This window comes from Triticum urartu, chromosome 7A (assembly GCF_056163025.1).
Source record: "Triticum urartu cultivar PI428250 chromosome 7A, HENAU_Tu73, whole genome shotgun sequence".
NCBI classification, from domain to species: domain Eukaryota; kingdom Viridiplantae; phylum Streptophyta; class Magnoliopsida; order Poales; family Poaceae; genus Triticum; species Triticum urartu.
The window spans coordinates 30676328-30700193 of record NC_141879.1 but is presented as its reverse complement, the minus strand read 5'-3'; the positions used below and the strand labels follow the sequence as shown (position 1 = coordinate 30700193).

The window sequence follows — 23866 nt, the reverse complement described above, 5'->3', positions numbered from 1 at the left end:
AAGCCGCGTGCCATATACTACCCTCCCTTAGAGCTGCAGCATCTGAATGTATACCTGCCACCTGTCGGATCAGTATGCCACAAGCTCATACAGCAAACTTTATCATCAACATATGGGTTATGTGACAAAAGAAATACTGTATTCAAGAACATTTTTAAGAGATTGCAATTTTGTAGCTATGAATAGCGTATGGCACATACAATAAATCCACAGCCAAGCTTTAAGTTTGGAGTGGAGATTACTGCTTATTTATCGCGATGCTTTAATTACACATTATTTCCTTATTTTTTTGGAGTAAAAGTTTTGGGAAGAAGACATAAATGACGATATAGACTCCACTTAGCGACATAAATCATATGCAAGATATTGTGCATTAGGTAGTTGTCTTTAACAATCTGTAATTTTCCCAGGAGAGCGTGGCAAGAGCTTGTGGTTGGAGTGGCTTGAGATAGCAAATAAAAACCAATGAAATAAATATTCTAAAGGAGAAACGGATGACCTAATGCAATGTGTAATTCGGGGAAAATTAATATCTCTCCGTTTTTTTAGTACTTGCAATAATAAGCAGTATATTTCTGTAAATAAATGGAACATAGAATGGATTTAAATGCGAAGCATTAAAATGGATAAAAAACATTAAAATGCAGGAAAAAGAAAATAAGTGACATTAAAATAGGAAATATTGAAAAGAGGAGAAATTAATAAGGATAATAATGAATAAGATGAGAAAATTAATATGGGTACTAGCTACTTTATAGATAAGATACGTGTGCTCAATCCGTGTGTTTCTTTATACACAAAACTGCTGCAGGAGCGTCTTCCTCCTCTTCCCGCAGGTCGCTTGGTAGCGAAGCCTCTGCTGCTTCAGGAGCCCACGCGCGTTGTGCTCAACCGGACTGCTCCTTCGCGTCGTCCATCAGTGTACTCTGTAGCTATGGCCAGCACCGCTGGCGAGTCGAGAGCCAACCCTGCCGTGGCATCGGAGGAAGGCGAGGTCCAGCCCTCACCTCTCTTGTCTGGGTACTACGCATCCTCGGAGGGGTCTGAGGGCTACCTCACGGGCCCAGAGGAAGGGGAGAGCTCCCGCGTGGTGGCGGCGCCGGCGCCTCTACTGCCAGGTGAAGCGGCACCGGCGGCAGTGTGGTCCCTCGCGTTCGGGTCCGTGTCGCAGCGGGGACTGGATCAGCGGAAGGGCATGGAGGACAGCGTGTCGCTGCGCCCGTCCTTCTGCGCCTGGGCCGACGGCTCCCCCATGCACTTCTTCGCCGTCTTCGACGGCCACGGTGGCCCACAGGTAAACCCCCGTCCCCTTTCCTCCAAATGCTGCCAGACTGGAGCACCTTGCACGCCACCTCCGGGTTGAGTGCTTGATGTCGGCGTTTGATTTGCTTGCTACGTGGTACATGGTGCTGCAGGTGTCGGCCCTTTGCAGTGACCAGATGCACGTCATACTGGCGGAGGGGCTGGCCCGCGTGGCAACTGCCTACCGGATGGAGCACCCGGAAAATGATGAAGAGGCGGAGCGTCGCGCGTGGGAGGCGGCGCTGAAGCGGAGCTTCGAGCAGACGGACACACTGGGGATGGGGTTGTCGGAATCGGGGTTGCCCATCATGGGGTCCACTGCCGTGGTGGCGCTCCTGGTCCGCGGCAGCATCCTCATGGCCAACTGCGGCGACTCCCGCGCCGTGCTCTGCCGCGCCGGCAACGCCTTGTTGGGTCTAACCCTAGATAGCACGAACTGGTTTTCGGGGACAGAGGTAGAAGAAGAAGTAAACGCATAGGTGTTTTGCGGCGACAAACGCCTCGCTGACGAACAGCGTTTTTCTCCAGCTCAAACTGTGGCACGTACCACGTACGTTCAACCAACTCAGATCGGCCTCTATTTATAGGCTGGCACACACGCCACCTCCCCTATTGTGATGCATGCTAACTAACCATGAAGTCTATCCGGCCAGCTAACAACTTATCCAGCTAACTAACTACATGCATGACTATCCTATCATGCCATGAAGCTAGCTAACCAACTAACCACCTGGACTAAACACTACGCGCTGGACTAACCAACTCGCCATGGCCACGACTGCACGCACACGCACATACACCATCGTGACACACACGCACACACGTACTCTGGGTGCATACCCATCACGGTTTATTTCTAACATTCTCCCCCTAAACCGTGACCTACAGGAGGCCAGGTTCTTCGTCGACGTCGGCGAGGAGCGCCTTCTCCTTCTTCGGCTGCCGGCAGTCACGGGAGAAGTGGCCACGAACGCCACAGTTGTAGCACTTCCCGCGCCGCCGTCTCGTGCCCGAGGCCACGCTGCTCGCACCGTCATCGTGGTCGAGGCCGCCGCCGCGTTGACGTTGCAGTGCCTCCCACTGGGCCGCTGTGAACATTAGCTGATCGCTGCCTCGTCCGCCGTTGTCCTGTGTGCGCCGACGTAAGCGTTCGTCGAACGCCTTGAGCCTACTCAACGCCTCCTCGAACGCCATCGTCTCCACGTCGCAGAACTGCTCGATCCCGGCCACCGCGGCATACAACCGATCAGGCACCGTGTCGAGCAGTTTTTTCACCATGGCGGCGTCACCGAGCGTCGAGCCGAGGCCAGCATACCTTGCTGCCATGCCGCCGATTTTTCCGGCGTACGCGTCCAGCGCCTCCCCCTCCTCCATGCGCAGGTTGTCAAACTCGCCACGGAGAGTGGAGAGCCGCGCCGCCTGGACCCGATCAGCGCCGACGAACCTCGTCTTCAAGCTGGCCCACACCTCAGCCGCTGTCTTCTTCGTCGATACCTGCATCAACAAGTCTTCTGAGAGTGCACCGAACAGCACCGCCCTCGCCGTCTTGTTTTTCCCCGCGTCGACCGCCGCGTCGCCGGCCGGCGACACCGCTTCCCAGAGGTTCTGGGCGTCGAGGATGGCTTCGGCCTTGATCGCCCATATCGTGTAGTTGTCCGGTGTGAGCATCGGCATCGCCATGGACACTGTGCTCCCCCCGGCGCCGTGCGGGACGATCGCCATGGCCACGAGCAGAGGAACAAACGAGGCTCTGATACCAATTGTTGGGTCTAACCCTAGATAGCACGAACTGGTTTTCGGGGACAGAGGTAGAAGAAGAAGTAAACGCATAGGTGTTTTGCGGCGACAAACGCCTCGCTGACGAACAGCGTTTTTCTCCAGCTCAAACTGTGGCACGTACCACGTAAGTTCAACCAACTCAGATCGGCCTCTATTTATAGGCTGGCACACACGCCACCTCCCCTATTGTGATGCATGCTAACTAACCATGAAGTCTATCCGGCCAGCTAACAACTTATCCAGCTAACTAACTACATGCATGACTATCCTATCATGCCATGAAGCTAGCTAACCAACTAACCACCTGGACTAAACACTACGCGCTGGACTAACCAACTCGCCATGGCCACGACTGCACGCACACGCACATACACCATCGTGACACACACGCACACACGTACTCTGGGTGCATACCCATCACGGTTTATTTCTAACACGCCTTACCACTCTCCCAGGACCACAAGGTGAGAATAATTGTGTCATGCGTATCGTATTTCTCTCCTTTGGTCTCGTCTGACCGGACAAATTTATATTGATGCGTGGATGCAGCGGGAGCGGCCGGACGAGAGGGCGCGGGTGGACGCGGCCGGCGGCAAAGTGCGCACCTCCGACGACGGGCAGCTGCGCGTACGGGGAGTGCTTGCAATGTCTCGCGCATTAGGTACGCCGTACCTACTGTTTGGTTCTTATTATGCACGTGTGTACTCGTACATATCAACGGCGTGTCGTCCGTTTAGTTCTTATGCACACGACGTTTTCTTCCATGCAAAAAAGAAAAAGACGTTTCATTCCCGTGCATCATTGTTGGCCTTGTATACAATATAGGGTCCGTCTATATTACATCTAGATGTATCTCACATCTAAGTATAGTGTCAGCATTATCTTATTATTTTATTGTTTGTCTTGTTTGTTTGATTTAGTTTGTCAAAGCCTCCCATAAAAAAAAACATCTCGCCCCGCACGTCCCACCATATGTGTATCTAATAGCTAGCTAGTTGTGCACAATGCATGTGCGATGGCTGTAGCCTATGCATTGCTCGATGTACATGATGCAGTGCTCGATGTAGCTTATGCGTCCGGTAGCAAACTTTTACAAGTACGTCTCTGATCGCTAGCTTCTAATAGGCTAACAAGGATTTGTTGTTGTTTTTTTGCATTATCACTTTTTTTCGTTTTTTCACAAAAAATATTATTCATGAATTTACATAAATGCTTTCAAATTAGAATTTTTTTTAATGAATAAAAAATTGTTTTAATATACGGTGAACAATCCTTTAACATACGATGACCATCTTTTGAATATACACTAACTTTTTGTACTATAAATTGAACATTTTTAATATACAGTGAGCTTTTTTATATATGATGAATTTTGCTAATTATACACAATGACCATTTCTTTAATATGCACTTAACATTTTTAGTACACACTAAACCTCTTTTAATATACGATGAACTTTTTTAATATATGGTGAACATTTTTCTAATATGCACTAAATTATTTTAAAACTCATACTGAACAATTGATTGTACACTCGATAAATGTTCACGAAGTAGAAAAATATTCACGATATTCAAAATTTGTTTGCAGATTAAAAAAATGTTCGCCGATTCACAAACTATGTTCACAAATTTCTGAAATATTCATATTTTGAAACAGATTTAGAAATTATAAAAAAGGTAAGGAAATGAAGAAAAAACAAGAAGAATTTTAAGAAACAAACAATGGTCCCTATTACAAGTCGAGAGTGGACTTGCAACTAGGAGAAAAAAATAATGGGCCTAGTTACGAGTCGAGGTTGGACTTACAACTGGAACAAGTACACGAAACTACGATGCCCATTGTGAATCGTGGGTGAATTTGCAGCTGGGATGGATACAAACAAACCAGTTGTGAGTGAGAGATTGGACTTGTAACTGGGACAATAACAAAACCATGACCCAAGTTACGAGTCAAGGGTGAACTTGCAACCGGGATGAAAACAAACTATGTCGTAGTTGAGAGTCGAGGATGGACTTACAACCGGGATAACTACACAAATACTACGATGCTAGCTGCAAGTCGAGGGTGCACTTGCAACTAGCAAAACAAATGACCCAGTTGCGAGTCAGAGCGTGGACTTGCAACAGGGACAACAACAAAAGTATAGGCCCAATTGCGAAGCGAGGGTGGACTTGCAACTGAGATAACTAGAAAACTACGAGTCAAGTTGCGAGTCAAGGGCGGACTTGCAATTGGGATGAAACAAACAACATGCCTAGTTGCAAGTCAAGAGTGGATTTGCAACTGAGACAACTACACAAAACTATGATGTCTGTTGTGAATTGAGGGTGGACTTGCGACCGGGATAAAAACAAATGGCCCAGTTGCGGGTCAGAGATTGGACTTGCAACTAGGACAACGACAAAATCATGCCCAAGTTGCGAGTCGAGGTGGACTTGCAACTGGTATACAAACAAACAACGGCCTAGTTGTGAGTCGAGCATTGACTTTAACCGGAACAACACAAAATTACGATGCCAGTTGCGAGTTGAGGGTGCACTGCAATTAGCAAAACAAAAGGCCTAGCTGTGAGTCGGAGGAACAAGGACAACAAGACAACTATGGGCTGAGTTGCGAGTCGAGAGTGGACTTGCAACTGGGACAACTACAAAACTGCAACCCCAGTTGTGAGTCAAGGGTGTACTTGCAACTGGGATGAAACAAACAATGGCCTAGCTGCGAGTCAAGGGCGGACTTGCAATTGGGAACTACACAAAACTACTATGCGAGTTGTGAGCCGAGGGTGTACTTGCATTTGGGAACAAAACAAACGGCCCGGTTGCGAGTCGGAGGCTAGACTTGCAACTGGGACAACAACAAAACCATGCTGAAGTTGCGAGTCGAGGCTGGACTAGCAACTAGGATGAAAACAAACTATGGTCTAGTTGCAAGTTGAGGACGTACTTGCAACGGGGACAACTACACAATACTATGATGCCATCTACGAGTCGAGGGTGCATGACAAAACAAACAACCGAGTTGTGAGTCAGAGGGTGGACTTGCAACAGTGACAACAACAAAACTATTGGCCTAGTTGCGATTCGGGAGTGGAACTGCAACAGAGACAATTACAAAACTACAAGCCCAGTCGCGAGTCAAGGGTGGACTTGCAACTGGGATGAAACAAAGAATAGGCCTAGTTGCAAGTCAAGGGTGGACTTGTAACTGGGACAACTACACAAAACTATGATACTATTTGCGAATCAAGGGTGGACTTGCATCTGGGACAAATGACAGACTACAAGCCCAGTTGCGAGTTGAGCGTGGATTTGCAACTGGGATAAAAACAAAACACATGCTCAGTTGCAAGTCGATGGTGGGCTTGCAACTGGGACAACTATGAGCTAGTTGCGAGTCAAGGGCGGACTTGCAACTGGCACAACTATGAATCTACGAGCCCAGTTGCGATTAATGGATCAAATTGCAATTGGGTTGAAACAAACCACGAGCCCAATTGCTAGTCAAGGGTGGACTTGCAATTATAATGAAAAACAAAAACATAGGCTCCAGTTGCGAGTCAAGGGTTGACTGTCAACTCGGACAACTATGAACCTAGTTGTGATTAGAGGGTGGACTTGCAAGTGTGAAAACTACGAGCCCTGTGGCGAGTCGAGGATCGACTTGCACCTGGGACAACTATGAAACTATGATCCTAGTAGTGAGTCAAGGGTCGACTTGCAACTAGGATGAGACAAATTACATGCCCAGTTGCGTGTTAATGATGAACCTGCAACTGGGACAACTACGAGCCCAGTTGCGAGTCAAGGGTGGACTTGCAACTGGGACAACTATGAAACTACAAGCCCAATTGCGAGTTAAGGGTCGACTTGCAATTGGGATAAAACAAGTTATGAGCTAGTTGCAATCAAAAGGTAGACTTGCAACTAGTATGAAAAACAAAACACATGCTCTAGTTTGTGAGTAGAGAGCGGGCTTGCAACTTGGACAACTACAAGCCCAATTGTGAGTCGAGGGGGCTTGCACTTGGGACAACTACAAAACTATGAGCTTGTTGCGAATCAAGGGTTGACTTGCAACTGGGATAAACAAGTTATGGGCCTAGTTGCGAGTCAAGGGTGGACTTGCAGCTAGGATGAAAAACAAAAACACATGCTCTAGTTGCGGGTTGAGGGTGGGCTTGCAAGTCTGACCACTATGTGCCCAGTTGCTAGTCGAGGGTGGACTTGCACCTGGGACAACTACGAAACTACGAGCCCAGTTGTGAGTCAAGGGCCTACTTGCAACTAGGATGAGACAAACCACACGCCCAGTTGTGTGTCAATGGTGGACCTGCAACTTGGATAAAAAATAAAAACACATGCTCTAGTAAGGAGTCGAGGGTGGACTTGTATCTAGGACAACTACGAAACTACAAGCCAGTTGTGAGTCGAGGGTGGACTTGCACCTAGGACAACTACGAAACTATGAGCCCGGTTGCGAGTCTAGGGTCTACTTGCAACTAGGATGAGACAAACTACACGCCCAATTGTGTATCAATGATGGACCTGCAACTTGGATGAAAAATAAAAACACATGCTCCAGCAAGGAGTCAAGGGTAGACTTGTATTTGGGATAACTAGGAAACTATGAGCCCAGTTGTGAGTCAAAGGTTGACTTGCAACTAGGATGAAACAAACTACAGTCCTAGTCGCGTGTCAATGGTGGACCTACAACTGGGATGAGAAACAAATACACATGCTCTAGCAGTGAGTCGAGGATGGACTTGCACTTGGGACAACTACGAAACTACGATCCTAGTTGCTAGTTAATGGTCGACTTGTAACTAGAATGAAACAAACTACATGCCAGTCACATGTCAAGGATGGACCTATAACTAGGATGGAAAATAAATAACAGGGGTCAAAGGTCGGTCAGTGAGAAGATGAGGGATAAGCTTCATGATCGAGACCCCCAAATGATGACATATATGGGCCCATGTGAAAATAAATGCGGGATCATGATGACACAAAACAGACGAGACAAGAGGGCGCGCGACAAAACAGAATAAGTTGACAGATGCGTGCATGATCGAGTTTGTGTGAACATTAAAGCAAACAAATCAAACAATTATAGACGTCGATGAGCTAAAACTCATCTAGATTAGATTTAGCAAATCTGAAAACAAAAAATCTAGTTACACTCCTATCTAGATACACGATCAAAACCAAAAAATAAAAGAAAACTGTGAATAGAAGGACACGTTGCCTTGCACAAAAAAACCATACACAAAACATAATAACGGCCCACTAGAAAATGTCATATCGGGTCTCACTGTTTCACGAAGGACAAACAGACAACACAGCGCAAAGACAAAGAACATCACTCAGAATCATGTGTATCTAATGATATACGAGTTAGATGAAACATTGTTAACCCTCATTTAGATGATAATTAGCAAACCGATCTGAAACGGGACCCCAGACCACGTTACAAAACCGGCCAACAAAAGACGCACACACGAACAAGTCGACAAGCACCAAACACACGACGCGACACAGCGCATGCCAAAATAACCCACAATCAAGATTTGTAGGACATTTTAAGCAAACATATGACAGAGTAAAACCAAGTTCATTAACTTTAAATGGATAAAAATAAAAAATGGAAAAGATAAAAATATAAAATATAAATAAAACAAAAAATCATGAATTTAATATAATTCATGATTTAAAACAAATAATGAAATAGAAAAAAGGAAAATAAAACAGAAACGAAAAAAACAAATACTGGGAATCAAATGGGAGCGTACAAGAAAATGAACTAGGACAAGGTGTAACACAGACTTGTGAATGGAAATGGAAAAAGGAACGGAACCTCGCACTAGCAACGATCCAGCATAGACCTGCTTGTGAAAACCAACAAGACCTCGCACTAGTAACGAGCACACAGGCAGCAAGCGAGACAACGCACTAGCAACGACCTGACAGGGAGACAACGCGCCGCGAGCGAGCACGACAACTAGACCATCACGTTATGCACAAATATTAAAGACAGATAATCTAACAGTTCTGGATTTAGACGTGAGATAGCTATTTCACATCTAGATGTGAAATAGCCAACCTGTACAATATAATCCTACACCTACAGGTAATCAACAGGAAATTACGGACCTCCCTTCTCGTCTAGTCATACCTCGTAAAAAAACACTTTTTCCCGCAAAATAATAATAATCATACCTCCGCCCCCTGATTTTCAGGGGTGGGCCGGTGCCCCAAAAATTGACCAATGAAATAATGCCTCGTCACTCTGTAAACCACTCTCCCCCGTAATTTCCTGTAGATGTAGCATTACTCCCTTGTATATCTATCTGCAAGGACGACTTAAAAAAATCTATCTGGGAGGAAACAAATAAATGCAACTATATCAACAGGGGCTGCTACTAATGGCCAAGTGTGATTTGTTTCAAAAAGTGTTTCTTAAATAAAGGAGGAAACGCAAGTATTTCTATATCACTAAAGGAGGTCATCTTCTATGCACCAGCCAGTTGCCCTCTAGTAGAAAATAAAATTAAAATGTTTTCTTAAATTAAAATATAGCATTGCATATTATTATCATCTGACTCAGAATTAAGAACAAACTCTGTTTGAGTTTATAAGGCCCAACCCACATTTTTTTTGAGAAAAATTTGACCACTAGTTTATCGTTAAAATGTTTGTTATATGTGTTCAAACATATATCATTAGAACTATCAGAAATAATTTGCTACCCATGGTGGTAGCTACGCCCGCCCCCAATTTTTATCTCTGTTTATTTTGGACTATGAAAAGTAACTCTATAACGAAAATATAGTGACTTTGGACCAGCCAGGCAAGCAAAGATACAATTATGCCAAAAAGGCAAGCAAAAAGACTGAGAGAAGTGAGAGTAGATAGTAAGAATAGTCATGTTAAGCTTTAAAATTAATGGTAATATGTATGCCCAATAATTAATTAAGTTTCCGAAGATATCTGCAAGGTCCTAATAATTTTCATTCACGATTAGCTAAAAAATAGGACTAGTTGTTTTTTTCCTGAAAGTATTCCTCTCCAACCTTGGTACAGTGCGCCACCATCTCTACTTTGTTGGTAGATCGCCACCCCACCTCTGCCGCTGCCATCTTTGGTATATCTATCTGCAAGGACGACTCGGATAAAATCTATCTGCAAGGAAACAAAAATAAATGCAACTATATCAACAGGCTGCTACTAATTCGTCAACAGTGATTCTTTTCTAAAAGTGTGCCCGTTGGGTTCTTACACACAAGGAAACAAAATTATTTCTATACGAATAAAGGAGGACATTTTCTATGCACCAACCTGTTGCCTTCTAGTGGAAAATTAAAAATAAAATATTTTGGAGTTAAAATGTTGTATTGCATATCATTATTGTTGGAATTCACCCTTAGGATCGATCATATAAAATTGCATGAACATACGCGCACACAAAATTGATAGCCAAGGGCTCGTATCGTGCCCTGTTTTTCCTCTTTTTATTTCTTTTCTGATTTTTCTCTCGTGTTACACAGCTATAGCCTGCCCATGTATTTATACACGTCCGGCCAAGTCCTCACGGTCAAATCTATTCTAATCTGACTCTATATTCTAATCGGACTCATACTAGTATGACGAAAGTACAAACGAACTAAACCTAGATTTCCTAAATTAATCATCCGGCAGCTTGATCGCACTCTTTTTTTTGCAAGAGTATAGGGTTTTTATTCCATAATGATAGAGTTACAATCTTCAGCGACTAAATTGCTGATGCATGGAGGTGGTTGACCCAACCAACAGGCTGTGCTGTCACCACATCTATCAAAGTTTGCTAAAAAATGTGCAACCCTATTCTGTTCACGAAGGATTTTAAAGGAATAACAACCCTATCACTCAAGTAACTTTTGATCTCCGAAACCAAATGGCCATAAGCTGATCTATTAAAGGAATCCTCGGAGAGCATCTTGAGGGCCACACCACAATCAGATTGAAGCAGGATTGTAGCATTTGAATGTTCCACCGACAACTTAAGCCCTTCCATCATAGCCTGTAGTTCTGCTTCTAGGGCTTCATCGCAAAAATAACCCCACCTTTATCATCTCTTAGAATCATGCATGTGCCCGTCGAGCCATCCATAGGGTTAAACGAGCCGTCGGTCGATAACGCGACCTCGCCCGCTGAAGGGTTGGGCCATGGCCTGCGGGGTACATGGAGCTCTTACTTGTGTGTTTATTTCAGCTGTCATCGAGGCTTTTCCTTTAATAATCTCCTCAATACTCACCGAGATTTGATTGAAAGTGTTGTAATAGCTAGATAGAACCGAACAGGAGACTTCTAGTGGTGGGATTGGTTTACCATGTGTGATTTCGTTTCGAAGGTGCCAACTTCGCAACAAAACCATAATGATCCTGCTCCTGACTTTTTCATGTGATTCAGCAAGGAGATGAAGGAGCCATTCGTCTCCTGTACATATAATGTCCAATCGGTTTGGTAATGGCCAGACCAACCGCATTGTATCCCACAAGAGAGCTGCCGTAGGGCACACTAGTAAGGCATGAAATGAAGATTCCTTGTCCCGATTGCATAGACTGCAATACGCGGATGTCCCTAGGTGCCTCCTGCACTTCTCTGCATTTGTGGGTAATGATCCTGAGCTGACTTGCCAACCAAAATGTCTCATTTTGGGAGGTACAGCCGCCCCCCGGACTAGCTTCCATATGGGTCGCTCACCCATAGGTGAGGAGCTAGAAGCACCCGTACAGACTTGCTCACTTTGAATGGACATTGCCAAATTGTAGGCACTTTTAACTGTCAAGTTGCCTGATATGTCCCATGGCCATGATATAAATTCCTCCTGTTGCCGCGGGGACATCCGGATCATCTGTATCGATTCAATATCCGCCTGATAGAAAAACTGCTGCAACAAGTCTGTTTTCCAATTACCCCGGTCATCAAGGAAATCTGCAACTCTGTTAAGGCGGCAATTGCGTTTTGGCAAAATCGGTGTGAACGGCAGACCCCTTGGGATCCAGGGGTCCCTCCACACTCGTATACTTGCACCATTGCCAACGCGCCAAAGCATCCCTTTCTTTACCAATTCCAGGCCATGCTCGATTCCTTTCCACACCGTTGAACTATTAGTCGGAAATACTGTATCCCACAGGTTCCCGTTTGGGAAGTATTTAGCCTGAATAAGTCTTGCGCAAAGTGATTCCGGGGACGTAAGAAGCCTCCGGGCTTGTTTGGCCAACAAGGCCTGATTATAAGCTCGCATATGATGAAAACCATTGCCCCCTTTAGTTTTTGGGAGGGTCATTTTTCGCAAGCAACCCATGCCATCTTCTTCTTACCATTTTCCACACCCCACCAATATTGTCTGATCATTTTTGTCAAGTCATCACAAACAGAAAGAGGCAGCTTAAAAATACTCATCAGATAGACTGGGATGGCCTGAGCGACAGCCTTTATCAGCACCTCCTTACTAGCAAAAGAAGAGTGGGGTTCACTCCAGTCAACCAAACGCTTGCTCAATCTGAACTGTAAAGACTCAAAACGACCTTTATGCATTCTCCCTTCTGGAACAGGGAGCCCCCAGTACTTAGGTTCAAATTCTTGTTGCGTCACGCCCAGAATATGCTCTACATCATCAGCAACTTGATTAGGACAACTGTCAGCAAACAGGATGGAGCACTTCGAAGGGTTTATGAGTTGACCCATAGCTGAAGCATAAGTGCTCAAAACATCCTTGACAACCGCCGCGTACTCGCTACTTGCTCAAAAGAAAAGCAGAGAATCATCCGCAAACAACAAATGTGAGATAGCAGGAGCTCTTCTACATATTTTGATAGCTTCAAGACCTCTTTGTTGGACAACATTATGTAATAGAGCAGACAATGCATCAGCCACAAAGAGGAATAAAAAGGGTGATAAAGGGTCACCTTGTCGCAAACCACGGGAAGGTGTAAATTGCTCCAAGAGACGTCCATTAAATTTCACCGAATATCTGACCGAACGAACACATTCCATAACTTGGAACACCCACTGGGGGGCGAAACCCCACTTCAACAGTGCACGCTCCAGAAAACCCCAATCAACCCGGTCATAAGCTTTTGAGAGATCCAGCTTATAAGCACAAAAATCATTACCTCCGGGGGAGGTTTGGACATGGTGGATACATTCAAATGCTATAATCGAATTATCTGAGATTAGTCGACCCGGAATGAACGCACTTTGATTTTCAGAGATAAGTTCTATGAGAAGGGGCCTGAGACGATTAACCATGCATTTTGATACAATCTTATATATCACATTGCACAACGATATCGGACGGAAATCCTTTAGCGACTCCGGGTGCTGGACCTTTAGGATCAAGACAATACATGTATCATTAACCCCATCTGGCAAGTGGCCTGTGTCAAAGAATTGCAGAACAGCAGCTATGATTTCCCCCTTCAAACAGCCCCAATTTGTCTGATAAAACCGAGCTGGAAAACCATCCGGACCGGGTGCCTTCAACGGTCCTATTTGGAATAAGGCATCTGAGATCTCAGTATCAGTAAAGGGAGCATGCAACCTCTCGTTCATATCCTCTGTCACCTTCGGCACAATAAACTCTAAAATTGCATCAGGGGATAAAGTGGGATCCTTTGTACACACTTCCTTGAAGTATGAAGCTGCCATGCGTTCCATCTCTGTGGGTACACTGCACCACGAGCCATCTTCTTTCTGTAATCTCCTTATATTATTCCTCCTAGCTCGCCAAACTGCTTGCCGATGGAAATATTGAGTATTACGATCACCTTTCTTCAACCAAACAATACGGCTACGCTGCAGCCACATCATTTCCTCACGGTGTAGTAGTTCATCTAGGCGGATCAGTACACGGTCAGCTCTAGTAAGTTGTAGTGTCTCCAATTCATGTCGGAGTTCCTCAATTTGTTTCTCAACATGCCCAAAATTATCTTTACTCCGGTTCTGAAGGTCAGACATAACTGATTTAAGAGAAGCTGCAACATTGCCGAAGTCACCCCGCTGATGAGCCCGCGCCCATGCCTTTGAAATCACCTCCGGATGTTTCTTATCTCTATCCCACATTATTTCATATTTAGGCGTCCCCCTTCGGCGTCGGTCATCAGAATCATCCAAGAATAATAAAACGGGGCAGTGATCCGATCGAGGGGAGACGAGATGATGCACCCTCGCATAAGGGAACATCTCCCTCCAATCATCAGTTGCACACACCCGGTCTAGCCGAACCCAGACATTAGCAATCCCTAGCTGTCCATTAGCATATTTATATGGCACACCGGAGAACCCCAAGTCCCCAAGTTCACATAACAAAAGTGTGTCTCTGAATGCTTCCATCTGGTTCTCACCTCTACTAGTACGCGAGAAGTGCTCATGTTGCCAAAGAGCCTCATTAAAATCTCCGCAGACTACCCGAGGTAGAGTTGGGGTCCCTTTTAATCTAATCAAGTGTTCCCACATGCGATGGCGATGTTCAACACGTGGTTCACCATAGACGAAAGTAAACCTCCATGCTTTTCTAGAACCTTGATCAATAATACTTACATCAATAAATCTTTTACTGGATTCCAGTACTGTCACCTGGAGGGACTTGTCCCAGAACAAAGCTAGTCCCCCGCCACGGCCTTCACAATCCATGCCGCAGAAACATTTCAGTCCTAATTTCCACTTCAATCTTTCAATTTTTGTACTGGTCTGTCTTGTTTCAGCAAGAAAGACCAAACTCAGGGAATGGGCTTTTACAAGAGCCCCAACTTCACGAACTGTTCGGCGGTTCCCCGCCCCCCGGCAGTCCAAAATAGGTGAGTCATTGGGACTGGCGGCGCTCCTCCTGGGAGCCCGCCGAAACTTTTTCAGAGTTTGAGTTTTCACCATCCATCTTAGCTCTTTTTCTACCCGTACTGTTGCTGGGAGATACCGAATCAGCAGCCACCTTCCCATGCATGATCAGCTGTACCTCCCCAGCCGGGGTAGTTGATACAACAGCAGGAGGTGTCACCAAGACAACATCCATATTCAAACGCTTATGAGAAGATTTATCCAAGTCCATGTCCAAAGAGGAAGGAGATTTAAGTGGACTAGAAGTCGTGTCCTTGAGTTCTCCATCTGCCATAGCCTCCCCTTTACCTGCTGCCGACTTGGGAACCGTCAAGTCACTATTGATCTTCCTTTCACTCTGGCTGGATTCCTAGTCTGAACGAACACTCACCGGAGGATCTGCATACAAGTAATCGCCAAACTTGAGGTCCTTCTCTAGAAACACCCCGTCGCCACACTCCTTGTGCTCGTGGCCAATGATACCACTAGCGCTGCAAAGCCTCGCCAACTTCTCATACCTGACTGCATAGATATTGCGAGTCTTTCCCTTTACAATGCTTACAAACTTGGTTAGAGGTTTCCTGATGTCATGTTTCACTCGAACACGAACATAGTCCCCTCTCGAGTTTCCTGTAATTCGAGTCTCCAGAACCTCCCCCACAGATCGAAGCAATTTTGCCATCAAATCCTGCCTGCAATATCCATCCGGCAGTTTATGGATCTAGAGCCAGATTGGCATGTACACTATCGGCACCTCCTCGGCGTTTGAGAAACCATCATAAGGCGTCAACAGGACTGCCATATTGCGGAACAGCCATGGCCCCTGGGACATGATACGGTCCCAATCACCAAGGTAGTAAACTTGAACAACAAACAGATTTGGGCCAATTGGCCAAAAACGAACTGCCTGGGCACAATTCCAAGCCGCCCTCATGTCCTTGTAGAAAGCAGATTGGCTGAAGTTTTTCCTGGTATGAACCCTAGCAAGGGCTAGCCAACGATTCTCCTCCAACAGCTATGGGGCTTCCTCTTCAACCACAACATCCTCAAACTCCTCCTCATGGAGGTCCAGCTTGTCGAAGAAATCACCTAGGTCGTGATCCGCTCTTCCTTGGGAACCACGATTCGTAGATGAGAATGCATCCGATGCCGCCGCCATGGAGAATCAGGGGGCGACGACTACAGAACGCCACACATACCAACGGAGGACGGGGGGACTGGGGGACGGCCGGGTACGCCAGCTATGGTGGACTTGCGGCAGGAGTCGTCGTAAGGAGGTAAACCCTAGCCATCGCTAGGGGAGACACTTTGTCGCGATGGGTCCTTCACTTGATCTTAGCTTGATTGCACTCTAACCGAACTCAAGTAGAAAGACTCCAATACTTACAAAACTACAACTAGAGACCTCCTTAATTCTAATACTTATACCAAAACTAACTCATGTATTGTTTGGATTACCCAACATTCACCCCCTAATCCAACCATCGACTCTTTACGCAAACGAGAAGACCACCTCTTGTCACGCCGGTTGCCTCCAATGACGCGACTTATCATACCACAATTTCTTTGTTCTTCAACGGTGACCACCACTTCATCATCGACTTTTCTTTTTCATGCCAACTTGTAGACTGAAACCAATGATTACTCGGACTACCAGCCACGCTGCCACATCTTAGCGTGCTACATGCTGACTAAACGCATAGCCTCATGTAGGAACTCGACTTAACTGGTGTGCGTCCTCTTCACATTGATCTTCAACTTCTCGCCGGTTGCTTGTGCACGGGGAGACACATCTTTTCACACGCCACATTTTCACTTTCTCGTTGTCGTTGGTGACACAACTTATCAAACGACACCTCCTGTCCAGCGGCAACACAACTCGCATTATACGTGCAACTTATCTCCACCGTATATGAACTCGCCGGAACTCCACGACCACAAACGAAAGCACAAGGCATGAATTCCTTTTTCTGCCCGCTCTCGCTCGCAATTCTCCTTCACCAATGACGCATCTCAACTTCAGCAGATGACTCACACACCTGAGCTCTTGTACGCATCTTACAAGAACTCATGTGCACACCTTGACGACAGCTCACAAGTTCGCCATCTCCACCTTGCACCCTCCAACGATGATCTCGATGAACTACTTGGTGCCATCTTGACACCTCCATAACCATCAACAATCACCAGCACCTTGTCGACGACAGCCTGTCGCCTTCCTCCGGGTCGTTTTGCCAAACGACAATCACCCGTCACTTCTCTTGCGACAGTGTCCTCGCAGCCTTCTTGTAGTCGCTTCGCCGAACGACAACCGCCAAAACCTCTACATCGCTGTGCCACCCACCGACTATATCGCCCGCTCCTCATTGTCGCTGCACTGGCGACTATATTGCCCGCCCCCAGGCGCTAGCAGGGTTACCAATTGTTGGAAATTCACCCTCAGGATCGATCACATACAATTGCACGAACGCACGCGCACACAAAACTGATAGCCAAGGGCTCGTATCGTGCCTGAGGGTGAATTTCCAACAATTATCCTGAGGGTGAATTTCCAACAATTATCGTCTGGCTCAGAATTAAGAACTCACTCTACTCTGGTTTATAAGGCCGAGCCCACATGTTATTTGAGAAAAACTTTGACCACTAATTTATCATTAAAATGTTTGTCATATATGTTCAAACTTATCATATATTTACCCATTCAAAGGAACCAATGATTTAAATTGTTTATATTGTTTCTTATTGTGGTGATTAAATTAATGGTCAAAGTTATTCTTAAGATATGGAGGGTCTTATGAACCCCAACACAAAGAGTACTAATAAACAAGCATATATAGTAAGAATTGTCATGTTAAGTTTTAAAATTAATGGTAATAAGCATGCCTAATAACTATTTGAGTTTTCATAGATATCTTCAAGGTCCTATTAATTTTCATTCTTAATTAGGTAAAAAAATAGGACTAGTTCTTTTTCTTGAAATTGTTCCTCTCCAAACCGGGCGCACTGCGCCATCATCTCTCCTCTGTTGGTAGATCGCCGCCCCACTTCCCCCGCGACCATCTTTGATATATCTTGTGGGAGTGGGGGATGGAGAGGCCCCGATCTACCAGCAGGTGGAGTTATATCTTTCCCCTTTTGGGAGATTTTATGTAGATGTCAGTTGTCCATAGCTTTGACCCTTCACACTATGGTGAATGTAACCACATAATAAAAGTCATCTCAGCTAGCACAACGATGGTGTTGGCGGTAGCGCTAGTGTGTCAACTAAATTCTCCTCGAGTCTCCCTGACTCAAGTTCTTGAAATTTTTGTGTGTGGCAACATTGATGCCTTAACGGCTTGTTTTCTGGCCAGTTGTGTTGGCTGATGACCTTATGGGTTGCAGGGTTTATTCATGAAGTGGCTTCCCTTTGAAGTTTGGTCCTCCAGCCACACCTCTATCACATTGGTGCGACCACCAGTACTAGCGTGAGGCATGTGAGAAGAAAATCTATGTTTGGATGTCTAATTATCCCATCTCCTCGCAGTGTCTACTCTCTCTCTCTCTCTCTCTCTCTCTCTCTCTTTCTCTCTCTCTCTCTCTCTCTCTCTCCCTCCTCTCCTCTCCTCTCCCTATGCATGAAGGAAGTAATGGTTGTCCCTTAGCCATGTTCCTCAAATCTCTTGTTTTGATCCACGGTGAAATCAAGGTACATTACCAATTCCTTCATTAGTTTCATCGGGTTTGGCTAACTGATGTTGCTGGAGCAGTCAGATTGCCATATATACCATATGTCGAAGATATGTGTTTGACGTTACTAAGCGCCAGATTCTGCGAATAAGCGCACCCACCTGGCAGAAGATCAAGCGAGATCCACCTCAATTGTTAACAATATTTCTGCCAACGCAGTAGGCTGCCAAAGCTCTAACTACGGGCATCTTGGTGTTCCTGTCTCGAATCTATCTCTTAGCTTGAGGTACCATTGCCACTCAAAATGGATTTACTACTCATCTTCCAATGATGCTTTTTGATACATCGGTTGTTTGAACCAGTGTTTATTCATCCAGCCAGGCATTACAAAAAGATAAAGTATGGATAACATCGTGGGCATGCTAGAAGGCAAGAGGTCAAGAAGGCTTTTGTCCCACGGCACAACAATACCGAAAATGTGACTAGGGCAGCGACACCAGGTTTAGTATGAGAAATGGAGACCATACATGTACGGATATGAAAGGATCTCAACTACTAGAAATACATGACCAACAATGGAGAGACATGATATGCTAAGAGGAAGGACAAAAAGATATGGGGTGGTGGATGGATATGAATTGTGGGTGCATAACCAGTGAGATGACATATGAGACACATCCACATATATCGAGGTCCATTAAATTTGTAGTTGGGCTTGGAAATTTTTTGGAACACCCAACACTTAACGGTACTTACTCTTTTTTGGCACACACTTTGGTATAATGGTAATCATAACAATATGGGGATAGCTATATCTTTCCCCTTTTGGGCGATTTTATGTAGATGTTAGTTGTCCACAACTTTGACCCTTCACACTATGGTGACTGCGGCCACACAATAAAGTCATCTCTGCTGGCACAACAATGGTGATGGCGCTAGCGCTAGTGTGGCAAATAAAGTATCCTCCAGTCTCCCCGGCTCGAGTTATTGAAAATTTTGTCTTCTCCAACATCAATGTCTTGACGGCTTATTTTCTGGCCAGTTGTTCTGCCCAACGGCCTTTTTCTTTGCATGGTTTATTAACGTAGTAGCTTCCCGTTGTACTTTGGTCATCCAGGCTCATCTCTATCACATTGGTGTGACCTCTAGTACTGGCATGAGGCATGTGAGAAGAAAGTCAATATTTGGACGCTTATTTCTCTGGCCACCTCGAATTGTCTACTCTCTCTCGCTCTCTCCATGTGTGTGCATGAAGGAAATATTGGTTGTCCCTTAGCCATATTCCTCAAATCTCTTGTTTTGATGCACAGTGACATCATTACCAATTTCCTCATTAGTTTCGTCCGGTTGGGCTAACTGGTGTTGTTGGAGCAATCAGATTGCCAAACATACCATATGTCGGAGATATGTACTTGATGTTACCAAGTGCCGAATCTGATAAATAACCACCTCCACTGCGCCCACTACCACAAGACCAGGCGATATCCACCTCAACTATTTACAATTTTGTGTCAACGCAATTGTCTGCCAAAGCTCTCACTACCGGTATCTTGTTGTTGTTGTCTCAACTCTATCAGGTACCATGGCCACTCAAAATGGTTTTACTATATACTCATATTCTCATGATGTGTTTTTATACATTGGTTGACAGTTGTTTATTCATCCAGCCGGGCATTGCAAAAAAGTTAAACGTCAAGAACATCTTCTCCAGGCAAGAAGGCAATAGGTCAAGAAGGCTCTTGTCCCACGACGTAGGACAAAAAGATATGGGGTGGTGGATTGATATGAACTGTGGGTGTGTAACCAGTGAGGTGACATATGAGACCCATCCACATATATCGAGGTCCATTAGATTTGTAGTTGGGCATGAGTAAAATTGGTAACACGCGTCACTTGACATTACTTACTCTTTTTTGGTACACATTGTGGTGTAATAGTAATCATAACCATATGGGAATAGTTTCCCATAATAGGTTCTCTCTCTCTCTCTCATGTGCATGAAGGAGATATTGGTTGTCCCTTAGCCATGTTCCTCAAATATCTTTTTCTAATGCACAACGACATCAAGTACATTACCAATTTCATCATTAGTTTCATCAAGTTAGGCTAACTAATGTTGCTGGAGCATTCATATTGCCATACATACCATATGTTGGAGATATGTATTAGTCTGATGTTACCAAGCGCCGGACCCGGAGAATAACTGCCTCCATGACCCTGCCTGGCACTAGATCAGGCGATATCCACCTCAACTGTTTATAATTTTTGTGCCGATGCACTAGGCTGCTAAAGCTCTCATTACAAGTATCTTGTTGTTCTTGTCTCGACTCTATCCCTTAGTTTGAAATACCATGACCACTCGAATGGCTTTACTACTCGTCTTTACATGACATTTTTTGATACATTGGTTGTATGAACCAGTCTTTGTTCATCCATCTAGGCATTGCAAAAAGATAAAGCATGAACAACATATTGGGCAGGCAAGAAGGCTTTTGTCCAACAACACAACAAACCGAAAATGTGATCAAGGTAATGGCACCAAGTTTAGTATGAGCGATGACGACCATGCATGTGCGGATACGAAAGGATTTGTTTTCTAGACTACATCATGGAAGGATGCATTATAATTTCATATAAGAAGGGCCAAGCGACTACTACAACACCACATGCAGATAAAATGACAAAAAGGCAAGCAACTGCATGCTAATCCAAGTTATTAGAACCGCGCCTACAACAACCGAGAGCAAGACAACTCGCCTTGGGCGATCTCCAGCCAAGATGGCGAAGAGACGGGGCACCGATCCACCAGACCACGTCCCTACGGATGCACTAGACAACCAAGACGCGACAAAGTCCATAGGAGTTGGTTGGTCAAATGTACCGCTCCAACCATATCTCCTAGACAAGTTGGCTAGTGGGTGGTCGGGCCTAGCCAAACCAGAGGAAGAAGACATGTTAGAAGCCTTGGTTATGGCATACATTGCACCCTGGAGGCCGATGCCCAGAGAGGCAACCCAAACCACAAAATTAGACCACTCAAGCTCCAACTCCGATGACTCCACATATAGCAAAGGCAACGCCTTGATGAAGGACACGACGTCGTGACCGCCGCTGCCTGTTCCAGTGAACCGAAATAAGGGTTTCCCTTGGTGCTTGAGGAGAGACACAGCCAAAGGCCATTGTAGCACCACCGAGAAGGACATGGCACCTGCGAGCATCGCCGCTGCAAGCATAGGACAGCCATGCAGTCGTTCAACGCTAGCCCTTGACCAAAATCCAAACCACCGGTGTAGAGACAAGGGGACAAGTCATTGGCTTAGTCCACCACTACTGGAAGGAAAGCCACACCCATCATCCATGAATAAAGTGCAACCTGGAGAAGAGGAAAGTAATACCTTTGAATTTCCAAGTCATCATGACCTCCAAGGCAAGTTTCTGCATTTTCTTTTGTGGAGAAATTCTTGATCCCTAGGATTTCATTCATGAGTGTCGTTGGTGAAGAGGGGATAGAGACAAATAGAGAGATAGAGAGATAGAGGAGAGAAGGGGGGAGAATTATTTTCTCGAGGTGGGGAAGGTTCGGTTCAAACATAGCTAAAAATGTAGATGGGGAATGAGTCATGGGGGACTAAGATGGCTCCATTTATTTTTTTGGGATAAGTATCCCTATTTTTCTCAATCTTCCCTGGGCCTCTGTATATCTCCTGGAGAGTGACGAATAAAAGAAGTGTTGTCAAATAATGTGAAAAGAGAACCTCAAAGGGTGCTCATATTTTACGCAACCTCTCAGAAATTTTATAAGCCTCTCCTCGATTTTAAAGTTTTTTTCTAAAAGTTTCCAACGCCTTCTGTAAATTTTCCAAATAATCTTAAAAAATCCGAAATATTTCCGTAACTTTATAGTGGTCTAGTGACCTCTCCCTATTTTTTTTCTTCCAGAAATCGAGTTTTCTTTGCAAATTTGAAGATCTATCGGAAATAAAATATATTTTTGGACAAAAACCTGTTTTTGGTCGAATTCGCCCCTCACGGGCTAGTATTGGGCATGTTGACCCACACAGCGAGCTAGGATGCCTAGCCAGCTCCGAAGTGGTATACACCAATTGGATGATGTGCCGGGGGAGGGAGGGAGGGGACGGGTGCAGCATCGCCTTGATTAAACCATAGCTCTACTTAATGCAAGTTTCCTAAATATCTAGCATACATGAGTAGTTTGCCTATGGAGACATTTATTTGCATGAGAATAAAAAACGATTCGTGTTATCCATAACACTATTGTAACGTAGAAAATTATTTGAAGGCATTCATAGCTGAAACCAATTGTTACCTTGTGTATAACTAGAATAAAGGAAGATATCATTTATAAAATAATATTTCATTTGGACAATCATGACTTCGTATCATTTTAACACAGTTACCTTTAGCAAGGATGTTATCATGTATTGTTGCATTCACATTCCTTATAAAACTCAAATGTTTTAATGTTGATCGATGTGCGTAGAACATTGATGTTTTAGGCAATATTTATGATCAGATTTCCATTCCTGGTTTTGATCAATATATAAGAGTTGTTCCCCTTAATAGATTCTAAAGAGTTATTCCAGTTTTTTATTTATTTTTCACAAGTTCATTCATTTGTACAAGAAGTATACTTTTTGTTTAGTACATATTTCATTTGATGCTTCTAGAATCCGATCTCATGACAGTGAACTATACTTGCAGGGCACAAGCTCCTTAAGCCTGCAGTGATATGTGAGCCAGATATAACCATGACGACTCGATCGGAGGATGACGACTGCCTGATCCTCGGGAGCGATGGCTTGTGGGATGTCATCGAGAACCATATTGCCTGCAATGCCGTGCGGAACTGCCTAGAATTAGAAAACAAGAACAACCAAGGTGTTCCTAGAGGGGGTGCACTGATAGGACAAGAGGAAGAGGTTGGCTGCAACAATGCTGCAACCCTCCTAAAGAACATGGCAATCTGCAAGCATAGCCAGGATGACATTAGTGTTGTCGTACTTGATCTGAAGGCAAGAGGTTAGCTTGGCAGATTGCATGAGGTCATCATCTCCTTTGCAGCTTAGACTTGATGTGGATGAAACATTGCCATGGTTAGAGATTTATAATAAACATGGATGATTGGAAATGTACAAAATATGTTGGTCACATATATGTTGGTTGCTTAGTATTCCCATTAGTTTTCTTCATTGTAGCTTTGTTTGTGGTTTTCACTCAAACCTGCTGAACTCATCTCATA

General features: G+C 44.9%; 1 protein-coding gene across 1 annotated transcript; it reads left to right on the top strand.

Annotated features, from left to right (window-relative positions):
- The first annotated feature begins 597 nt into the window (after nt 1-597).
- On the top strand, nt 598-23651 carry LOC125525213 (putative protein phosphatase 2C 37). Its single transcript, XM_048690222.2, has 5 exons — nt 598-1294; nt 1416-1702; nt 3515-3545; nt 3631-3742; nt 23329-23651. The coding sequence occupies exons 1-5, from the start codon at nt 737-739 to the stop codon at nt 23649-23651; spliced, it is 1311 nt and encodes a 436-aa protein (XP_048546179.2). The 5' UTR covers nt 598-736.
- Nucleotides 23652-23866: the final 215 nt, after the last annotated feature.

Coding starts and splice junctions, on each gene's coding strand:
- LOC125525213 (XM_048690222.2), top strand. CDS start 737: ATGGGTACTAGCTACTTTATAGATAAGATACGTGTGCTCAATCCGTGT. Junction 1,295..1,415: donor ACGGCCACGGTGGCCCACAG/GTAAACCCCCGT, acceptor ATGGTGCTGCAG/GTGTCGGCCCTTTGCAGTGA. Junction 1,703..3,514: donor GCCGTGCTCTGCCGCGCCGG/CAACGCCTTGTT, acceptor GGTTTATTTCTA/ACACGCCTTACCACTCTCCC.